The sequence below is a fragment of the Myotis davidii genome, unplaced genomic scaffold (assembly GCF_000327345.1).
Source record: "Myotis davidii unplaced genomic scaffold, ASM32734v1 scaffold902, whole genome shotgun sequence".
Lineage (NCBI taxonomy): Eukaryota > Metazoa > Chordata > Mammalia > Chiroptera > Vespertilionidae > Myotis > Myotis davidii.
The window spans coordinates 3,491,945-3,503,320 of NW_006293951.1; the positions used below are offsets into that span (position 1 = coordinate 3,491,945).

Consider the following 11,376-nt stretch of genomic DNA (forward strand, 5'->3'; position numbering starts at 1 on the left):
AGTTCCTAGTGGTCCGTTGCTTTTGGCAGAAATGAAGAAGGGCATATTAGAACTCTCAGAAGAAATCTGAGGTGACTTCCCACTGCAGTGAAGTAGGCTATCCTATATAATAAAGAGGTAATATGCAAATTGACCGTCACTCCAACACACAGGATGCCCCCCGCCCCCTGTGGTCAAAGATGGCCACCACAAGATGGCCAGCAGGGGAGGGCAGTTGGGGGTGATCAGGCCTGCAGGGGAGGTCAGTTAGGGGTGATCAGGCCGGCAGGGGTGGGCAGTTAGGGGTGACCAGGCCAGCAGGGGAGGGCAGTTAGGGGCAATCGGGCCAGCAGGGGAGCAGTTAGGTGTCAATCATGCTGGCAAGGAGTGGTTAGGGGGTAATCAGTCTGGCAGGCAGAAGCGGTTGGGGCAATCAGGCAGGCAGGCGAGTGGTTGGGAGCCAACAGTCCTGGATTGTGAGAAGGATGTCCGACTAAATGGGCAGTTGGACATCCCTCGAAGGGTCCCAGATTGGAGAAGGTGCAGGCTGGGCTGAGGGACACACACACACACACACACACACACACACACACACAAACAAACACACACACACACCACCACACACACAACAGCACCTCTAGTAGTATTATAAAAATATTCCTTGTGAAAGTTTGTGTTTTTCCTCCATTTTCATCTTAAAATACACCTTGTCTTCCAAAAGCAAATCACATTTTTCTCATCACTTGATTTGTACAGTATACAGAGAAATGGTTGCACTGTGCTGTGAGGAAGGGCCTGTGCCACCGTCAGCCTCCTTTCTGTGCCTGCCCATGGGGTGTCGCTGGTCCTGTGCCTCCAACAGAGATCCTCAGGAGACTTTACACGTAGCCTCGTGGGGCTCCCTGCTGGCTGATAACTGTCCCCACCCCATGGGTACAGTGCTGGGTGCTCAGACTTTATGGCCACTCAAAGGACAGCCCTATTCTAACTTTTCATTTATATAAGAGAACACAAATTTTAAACGGTGCTTAATTATTAATCCAGTTATTTTTTCTTCCTACCCTCTTGCCTGACCACACTCCTCACTCCTTTTCTTGGAGGCAGTGTTTCTTCCTAAGCCAAGTTTGATACTTAACTCTTCTTGAGAATTGAGTCTTGTAGTGGTTCTCTCTGCATTTGCACAAGCCCTACAGGCAGAGGAACTGAGGATGGGGGAGAAACAGAACCTCACCAGATAACATTTGTTTTTACTAGTCTTCTATCTCTGATTTGTAATATTCCAAATAGCATTAGTGCAACCTGAAATAATAGGAATTGCAGATAAAATTCTCACATGGGATCCCTGCCTCTACCTCAGGTTAGTTTTTCTAACACTTTATTTCCTGCTTTTATTTCTTTGAAAACTGACCTTCAGGACATTTCACTAGACCTGTTAACACTTAGTTCCCTAGTGGTGATAGTTGTCTCTCATTCTCAGCTTTCCCTCTAAAAATGGCTTGAAGCAGAAAGAGGTATACACAAGTTTACGGGAACTTAATGCTTGTGGAGTTCATTTGATTTTTAAACCTGTGCTTAAAATGGTTGCACTGGAAAAGAAGCAGGTCATTTCGTTAATGTGGCATTTCATCAGGAGAGTTGGGAAATAGCAGGTAAACTAGTCCGTTGAATCCCTAATCAGTGGGATTTTTTTAAAACAATTTAAAACAGATTTATCAGATTATTTTTCCTCTGGAGGAGAAATACATTAAATGTACAAAATCCCTTTCATTTAAAGAATGCAAAGGATTTTACACATCTTCACTTACAATTTCAAATTCTGCCCTTAAGATAGTAAGATAGATTTCACATATGTGTCTGTGGGAGGATGCGCTGGCTAGCAATCTCTCTCCCTCTCCAACAAACTGCTAGTTTTACTATATAATTTAGAGCAGTTATTCTCTAAATATCGTCCTACGATACTTGGAGTTTGGGGGATTCTGTCCTGTGGTCCTGAAGCAAACATAAGGTACCTGAGTGAGCTTTTGCAGGTGGCATAGAAACAGCCAGCAGGCGTCCCGCACACGTCACATGCAGTGATTTTATTTTATTTTTTTCTTGGAATTGACTAACCAAAGCTCAAGCTCAGGGGACTGGGTTTCTCAGCTACTCTCTGAGCCATCACAGGTATTGCGACGTTTCCACTTTCTCCTGATGATGGAAGAAGGCACAGGACAAACATGTCACAGAAACGAGCGGCCTCCTGCATGTGGACCACATTTCAGAGCGTCTCAGAGCCTTTCTTTGAGGGAGGGTGGGCCTGTTTGAGGCCCATCTTATGAATAAACAGAACGCCTGAGATCATAAAATCAGTTGCCCCCAGATTCTAGAGCTCCTGCTGTGACTTGATTGGAGGAAAGGGTGGGCTGGGAGCCATGCCCGAGAGCCACGCGATCTGCGGGGACAGGTGTGGGAAACCAGTGACCGGAGAATCACTGGGTTCCTGCAGAACCTGGACTGTAACCCAGACACCCAGTTTTTCCATTCCAGCCGTGCTCCTGACTAATCACAACCTCGGGTCTTTCCAATGAAGCGACCGAACTAGATGAAATTCCATCCCATTTGAATGCATTTTAACCTGATGGGGTTTCTGTCCCCCTGTTTTCACCGGGGCTAATGATTGGTGGGAGCACAGAGGTCTGCCCTTTGGCACACTGAAACTTGAGTTGCTGTTGCACGTGTACACTTCCGTTGTTCCCACACTTGCTTTTATTCAAGGTTAAATAGGTCAGAAGAATATCTGATGTTTATGCATTAAAAATGCTCTTTAATTTTTAGAAATATATGCAAGAGGCACGAAGTTTAGGGAAAAACCTGAGGCAACCCAAATTGTCAGACCTCTCTCCTGCCGTGATTGCACAGACCAACTGGAAATTTGTGGAAGGCTTATTAAAGGAATGTAGAATGAAGGTACGTATTACAGATGTGAGGACACGGTGTGCATTCGCGGTTGCTCCACGTGTGGGGCTATGATGAGCAGCAGTCACCTTGTTTGAGCCTGTAGCTTCCCTAGAAGAAAACTTGTCCTTGGGCCTAGACCTCGTGTGCTTTCTCCTGAGGTCATGGACCTCCATAGCCCATAGAATCAGTGACTTGGGAGCCCTGCACAGTTTTGTCACCTTTCCAGCCATGGCTGTCTTCCTCTCTGACATGAATGGATATTAAGCCAGTCAGAAGTTGTGTCAGGGATGTTGTCATCTTATGCAAAAGACTACACATTTATGTGTGTGTGTCTGTATATGTGTCTGTTGGAACCTTATCTGTGTCCATACATGTGTGAGTAGACCCGTTAGAAGATGCTAGCTGTGTTGTGGGCTTGTGTATATTACACACCAGTCTCCTCTCTGATATCTGTGTTTACCAGAGGTAGCAATACAGATTGGCAAACCTCAGAAGGTTTTAACCAGTAATTTTATTCATTCATCTGTCATTCATTTCTCCAGGACCTTCTCTGTGTGTATGCAATAAATGCCCTATTTTTAGCATCCGCAGTCAGTGCTGAATCAGACAGACAAGGTCCCTGCCTAAAGGAACTGGATTCCCCCTCACTTTACATTTTATAACAGCAGCTAAGACTGCTGTAAATCAACGTACCTGAACCTGATTTCCATTTCCTTTCCATTTTCTGGTGCATGCTCATGAGCACGCAAGAAATGAAACAGAAAAGGAGGAAGGAGAAAAAGAGACCTAGTGCACTCATACTTAGAGAGTTCCGGTTTGCCTTGTGGCTTCTGCCTCAGTGCAGTCAGAACTAAGTGCAGACACTGTTCGTTTGCTAAGGTGTGGGGCAGTGGGTGAGCTGTGGTGGCAGGATGGGGTTTTAGCTTCTGATAGGGCATTTTCTAGGTCTGGTGTAATTCCTCAGTGTTAAGTTAGTAATCTGAAAAGTGTCGTGCATAAACATTAACCTGTTTGCATGGGGGTACTTTAAAATCATTTCAAAAGATCCCTTTAGTGACCCTCTGTTTCTCTGACAAAATAGTAAAAGTATGCATAATATCACTCCAGTGAGTTGACCACAGAGATTAAGACACTTTTCCCAAGGTGACTAAAAATCTGCAATTAGAAGTATAACGCAGGGACCCAGGTCTCCTGATCCGGTGGCGGACTGGTTGGGCTCTGGCCTCGCTGCTGGGATAACACTTGTGGCCACACGTGATGTTTTCAGACCAAACGCATGCTGGTGGAGAAGATGGGTCACGAAGCAGTGGAGCTGGGCCATGGAGAAGCGAACATCACGGGCCTGGAGGAGAACACCTTGATCGCCAGCCTCTGTGACCTTCTGGAGAGGATATGGAGCCACGGCTTGCTGGTCAAGCAGGTAACCGCATCCGCGCCCCGGTGACATGGCCGTTAGGAACCCGTGAGGAAACGGAGCAAGGAGAAAAGGACACCATCATAATGAAAGGGTCTGTGTCCTTGTCACAGGATGACTAGAAACGCACCACGGGCGTTTCGATTCCAGAAAAAGAAAACGTAACCCGTGATTAGGAGGCGGTCGGGTTCTTTCCTGGTAAACAGGAAAGGATGAAACAGCCCACTCTCTGCAGAGGCTCTACCCCCGTGGATTCCACTCAGGGCCGCTGTCACTGTCCAGCAAAGACGTCAGTCGGCCAGAATTAGCACTTCTTTCCATGTTAAGTTATCTAGTTATTCAGGATGGAAAATTTTTTAAAAAGATTAAGATGGTGTCTTTGCTTTTGTCTCTCTCCTGTCCCTTTCTGGTTTTGTGCTGTTTTGTTTCTGTTGGGTGCATATTTCTTTTCTTCTTCCCCCTTTCTCTTTCTCCTCTTGTCCCAACTTTCTTCCCTGGTTGCCATTCTATATATTGATACATATTTTGCATATGGATGTGCAAAAACATCAGGTGCTGCTTAGAGCCTCTTAATTCCCTGGTTTCTGGTGTGGCTAGTGTAGACAGTCCTAAACACACACAACTAAGGAACAGCCAAGCCGGGGTCAGCGGTCTGTGTGCCTCCACTTCTGGCCTCTTGCGTAGTAGCTGCCATTCCCAGCTGTTGCCAGTGTTCTCAGTGAGGCAAAGAATGACCCTCATTACACATGATGAGGAATGGATGAGCTTGGGTCGCCATACTTCACAATGGTTGTTTCAACGTGAATGGTTTTGATGAGAAATTATTTTATGAATTATTTCTTATAAAATGAAAAATTTTATATCCTTTGTACTTTCAGGGGAAGTCGGCTTTGTGGTCGCATTTAATTCAGTTTCAGGACAGAGAAGAGAAACAAGAGCACCTTGCAGAATCACCAGGTGAGAGATCATTGGTTTGGTTGTTTCTGTAGAAGAGGCAGCATGGGACCACGTGAAGAATCAGGACCTTATAGCTTTGTCTCTACCTCTCTCTCCACTAACACTAACCCCATCTCGTCAGTAGTGGGGTGAAGTAGAAGGAGCAGTATTGTTTACTAGCTGTGAAGCCTTTTTGATCCTCAGCTTCCTCATTCACAAGACAGAAAAAATAATAGTTTCTATGCCAAGACTGTAATGTTGATCAAATAAGATAACACGTGTAAAGGGTCACACAAGTGCAGCAGTGTTCTCAAATAATGTCATTTTTTCAAAGTTGTTTCGTTACAATGTTGATGAAGAGAACATCAGTTCCTGGCCTTGGCCATTGTCTCTGTGGAGTGGTCTCCGGGACTTGTTTCCTCCACATCCCAAAGGTGTGTGCGTGAGGTGAATTGTCACATGGAAGTTGTCCCAGTGTGCGTCAGTGTGGGTGTGAGTGTGCCCTGCAACGGCGAGGCATCCTGTTCAAGGTGGGCTCCCACCGTACCCCTGTTCTGCCTGGCCAGGCTTCAGCCACCTGTGACCCTGAACTAGAATATGCAGATTGGAAAACCATCTTACTTGTTTTCTTAATGGTAACATGGGTTTTGTCAGACATCATTTTGCTTCAAGTCACAGTTTCTAAGAATTTATCAATATTAAGTGAAGATTTACTGAATACCTTACTCTCACCAGTATTAGGGTGATTTTTTTCTGAGAGAAAAGTTTTATAACCATCATTTGTTTTTCAGGGGAAACAATGTGCACATATATCTCCAGAATCTTCAGGAGTGATATTTCTTGTCAGTTTATGACAGGACAGCATTGTTAGAAGTGTCATACTTCTTTAGCTAATTAGAGTTAATGTAGGATTCCTAGATAACTGGGTTATTTTTCACAACAAGGCACTTGCTTTTCTTTATGTAAAATAGCCATCTGTTTCACAAAAAGTAGAACAGTGGAAAGCCTAGTAGAGATAGAATGTTTTATACTGAATTTGGAAAACTTTTCTAAAATTACTGATTTTTTTAGACATTCAGAAGTATAAAAACATTTTTTTAATTCATGAGCCAACCTCCAGCTTAAGAAATAAAGCCTTGTGTACAATGCTAAAAAAAAAAAAAAGAAAAAGAAAGAAAAGAAAAATAAAAAAGAAATAAAGCCTTGCAAATATGATTGAAGCACTCTATTTTTATTCCCCTCGCTGCTGCTAGAGCACAATACTACCCTAAATGTGGTGCTTATGGTTGGAAACCTAGTTTTTAAATGTAGCCAATGAAACAGATAGATATATGATTTTTTAAAATTTTAGTAATATGTTTTTATTGATTTCAGAAAGAGGAAGGGAGAAGGAGAAAGAAGTACAAATCAATGATGAGAGAGAATCATCGGCTGCCTCCTGCACACCCCTTACTGAGGATTGTGTCCGAAAACATGGACACGTGCCCTGATGGGGAATTGAAATATGACCTCTTGGTTCATGGGTCAATGCTCAGCCACTGAGCCACATTGGCCCGGCTAGGAATATGATTTTGATACTGCATTCCCCTGGAGCCTCTCTAAAAAGAATGTTATGATTCTAAAGACCCAAATGTAACTATATTTATAAAGGCTGGGGTCCACTTTAAAAGCATTCTCTAGTGTCCATCTCCCTTTGCCCCTTTTTTCTGTTGAAAAAGTAAAAATGCATTGGCATATACTCTGTAACACTTACCTCTGTTCATAGAAAATGTAGCTTTTCAGCCCATAAGATCATAATTAAAGTAGCTTACCCTAATTAGAAAAAATAAATTCCTAGGGGGCAAAATATGTATTTTTAAAATATATTTCTTTTTATTGATTTCAGAGAGGAAGGGAGAAGGAGAGAGAGATAGAAACATCAATGATGAGAGAGAATCATTGATTAGCTGCCTCCTGACGCCCCCTACTGGGGATTGAGTCCACAACCCAGGCATGTGCCCTTGGCCAGAATCGAACCTGGGACCCCTCAGTCCGCAGGCTGACGCTCTATCCACTGAGCCAAGCCATCTAGGGCCAAAATAGCCATTTTTAGGATGAAATGCTAGAAAGCCAAGCTCAGTTAAGGCTGGGAGGTAGAAGCCTATGCCTCTTGTGCCAAGTGAGGCATTTGAGACTATCCAGCTGTTAGACAACAGCTGCTGGGCAACACTGGCAGCTTCGTGGTGTTGGCGGGTCAAATGTTGGGCGGTTGAGCTGGAGACCAGAGACCCAGCTGTTTCCAGTGGCCTTCCATCAGTCAGTCGTGGGACCAGCAAAACTCTGAAGTCAAGACTAAGAAATGCCAAGTGTCAGAGCACCGTGCAGTCACTGTGCTGCACTGTCAGGTGCTGAAGGGCTAATGAAGCACAGATGAACATCAGCTAAAAATTTTACAGACCCTTAAGAGGATAAATATAAGCCATGCAGCTTTTGAAATCAAATTATTGTCTGTTTGGAGGAATGGATTTTATAAATATTGTTCTAACACTTTTGATGATTCAGCCCATGAAGTTAGGATTGAAAAATATGACAGTGTGAAATAGATATAAACACATCAGTTTAAAAATGAAATATTACATTATTGAGAAACAGTGTGTCCTGATTGTACAGAAATGAGCAGTTCATTGACTTGTCTGCTTTGAAATCTGAGTGTTTTATTGGGTTTGGTTTTTTTTCAAAAAATACTTTTTGTTTGCCAACTATTAAGCTTCATAATTAATGCATTTTCAGATTAAGGAAAGATCCTCCAACTCCTTATAGAGTCACAATGGGTTTAAACACTGCTCTTATTTTTATTTTTTATTCTCTACAGGTTTCTTTTTAAAATCTTATTTATTGGTTGATTTGAGAGAGGAAAGGGAGAGAGAAAAAGAGAAAGACATTGATTTGTTGTTCTACTTATTTATGCATTCATTGGTTGATTCTTGTATGTGCCCTGATCAGGGATCAAACGCAAAACCTTAGCGTATTGGGACAATGCTCTAACCAACTGAGCTACCTGGCCAGGGCTAAACACTGCTCTTATTAACATTCAGCCAGGATGAGCCTAGATCAGTGGTCAGCAAACTGCGGCTTGCGAACCACATGCGGCTCTTTGGCCCCTTGAGTGTGGCTCTTCCTAAGCCTTAGGAGTACCCTAATTAAGTTAATAACAATATACCTACCTATATAGTTTACGTTTAAAAAATTTGGCTCTCAAAAGAAATTTCAATCGTTGTACTGTTGATATTTGGCTCTGTTGACTAATGAGTTTGCCAACCATTGGCCTAAATGATAGATCATTACTCCTTCAAAAGTGGCACTATACAGGAGTCAGAGACATTTTAAGAGTTGCAGAAGAATGGAAAAGGTTTGTCTTAGCAAGAGGACCATAGCAGGGTCGACTTTCTTAATATTTTGTAGTAGACTTTATATTTTCGAGCAGCTTTTGGTTCACAGCAACATTGAGCAGATAGTACAGAGATTTCCCATCTACCCTCTGTACTCCCTATACCCTCCCCCCCCAACAAACAATAATAGCCTCCCCCGTTATCAGCATCTCCCACCAAACTGGTACATTTCTTAAAATTGGTGAACCTACACATCATCACCCAAAGTCCGTAGTTTACATTAGATTTTACTCTTGACATTGAACTATGAGTTTAAACAAATATATAATGACGTGTGGCCGCCCTTATACTGTCACTCAGAGCAGTTTCACTCAACCCCTGGCAACGGACCTTTTTACTGTTTCCATAGTTTTATCTTGTCCAGAATGTCATTTAGTAAATAGTCATTTAGTATATAGTATAATGTCACTAGTATATAGCCTTTTCACATTGACTTCTTGCCCTTAGTAATGTCCATTTGAGTTTCCTCCATGTCTTTCATACAGTCTTGATTTTGACCTAGTCAGGTTTTGTCTGTGGCCCTCTACAGAGTAGTTTGAAGTCATTTTACGGATAAAGGATCTCAGAATGCAGTTGGTCCTAAGAAAGGGGACTATTCTTGACACATCGCCCAAAAGTTTCTACTTTTAAAAATGTTGGCCAGCTTAGACACAGGTTTGCATCCTCAAATAAGGTTGCACTAAACTGTAAATGATTTTTATATTTATTTTATTTTTTGTTCATCTTCACAGGGTATTTTTTCCATTGATTTTTAGAGAGTGGAAAGGAGGGAGGGATGGGAGGGAGAGAACCATCAGTGTGAGAAAGACACATTGATTGGTTGCCTCCTGCATGTGCCCCAACTGAGTCCGGGATTGAGCCTCCAACCCAGGTACATGCCCTTGACTGGGAATCAAACTCATGACCCTGTGGTTGCACAGGCTGATCAGTGTTTTAACCACTGAGCACACTGGCCAGGATTTTTATTTATTTATTTATTTATTTATTTATCTTTATCGTTGAAAGTATTACAGGTATCTTCCGTTCCCTCCCACATTGACCCACTCTACCCCACTCCTGCCCCCTCCCCAGGTCTTCCCAGCATTATTATCTGTCCATGGGCTATGCATATATGCATGTAAGTTCATTGAGTGATCTCTTCCTGCCCCCCTTTCATCTGAAATACATCAGTCTGTTGCATGCCCGGACAGGGTTTTAAATGGATTTTTTAGTCAATTGACAAGGGGTAGGGTAGGATGCAGAAAGGGGTGGAGATACTCCCTTTAAGTGGTCATTCTAGATCTAGCCCATCTTCATCAAAAGGTTTCTGTTAATTACTTGCCTCCCTGTAGACGGTAGATGGTTCTATAAAAATAATGCAGATTCTCTGCGAAGGTGCTGCCTGCGCAGTAGCACTGATTCAGGCAGATACACAAAGGGAGTTCCTGTGGCTAAGTATTAACCCTCGAGGGTTTTCCTGAAGGAGAGGGTAGCCTACTGCATTTAAGTATATTGAAGTAAGAAATAGTAGAGGTATACATACATTTAAGTAGTTTATACATTTCTCTTCGGGAGTAGACTCCATGGAAACCTTAGATTTTAGGTCTCTAGATTTAAAGTATGGCTTCACTTCTTAACCAGTTAACTGCCACATGTCCAAAACAGAAACTATCCCACACACCACAATATTTTGAATTTAATTTAAAAAATCAATTTGCAATGAATATTATAAAAAATAAATATATTACAATTCAGGTGTTCTTAAATATTTTCAATTGAAAATTCTCACAAAAAAATGATTTTAAAGTTGGTCAGGGCTGCCACTTAGGGAAAACTTTTATTTTTTTAATTCTTCCAAAGAACATTTTTTAAAAAATATATTGATTTTGATTTTTTTTTTTTTACAGAGAGGAAGGGAGAGGGATAGAGAGTTAGAAACATCGATCAGCGGCCTACTGCACACCCCCCAGTGGGGATGTGCCCGCAACCAAGGCACATGCCCTTGACCGGAATCGAACCCGGGACCCTTCAGTCCGCAGGTCGACGCTCTATCCACTGAGCCAAACTGGTTAGGGCTCAAAGAACATTTTTAATTATTTTTACATAGCACATACAGTTGAAAAAAAGTATTATTTACACTTAGTTATTATTTAAAAAATTAAAATTGCCTCAGTTTATGATAAAGTTCGAAACATAACAGAACATTACATTGTTTACAAAAGTATTTGGTTTCTTTTCACTGTTTTGTACCAATACTAGTAGAAGAGCATACCAAAAACACCTTTTCCACATAGTTGTGTTTTTTTTTCCCAATCGATGGATATCTCCCCCCGAAATGTCGTTCATATAATCTGGATGGCAAGTCAGTGGCATAACGTTTTCTTTTCTCAGGTCGTGCTAATATGCGTTTTTGAATTAATTGCCTGATTACCTGTAACTGGAAATCACCAAGTTGAATATTTCTTTTTTTTTTTTTTTTTTTGCCGCTATAGAAGGTCCGCTGCTTGCGTCTATAGACGCTTATGACACACAAAGGGTTAACTCCTATCAGCCTTCCACTCACAGGCTTCTAAACTGTTTCCTCCAAAGTCACTAATGAGCTATTGTATTGGTTTCCTGGGGCTATTGTAATAAAGTACCACAAGCTAGTAGGCTCACACAACAGAAATTTATTGTGTCACAATTCTAAGGCTAGAAATCCAA

At 42.2% G+C, this 11,376-nt stretch overlaps 1 protein-coding gene across 1 annotated transcript in view; it reads left to right on the forward strand.

The window, feature by feature from the left end:
* Positions 1–11,376, forward strand: part of DENND5B (DENN/MADD domain containing 5B) — an 831,092-nt gene that overhangs the window by 789,687 nt on the left and 30,029 nt on the right. Inside the window, exons 10-12 of the mRNA XM_015566631.1 lie at positions 2,794–2,925; positions 4,184–4,336; positions 5,209–5,287. Coding sequence (XP_015422117.1) covers positions 2,794–2,925; positions 4,184–4,336; positions 5,209–5,287 — 364 coding nt within the window. The remainder of the gene's footprint in view (positions 1–2,793; positions 2,926–4,183; positions 4,337–5,208; positions 5,288–11,376) is intronic.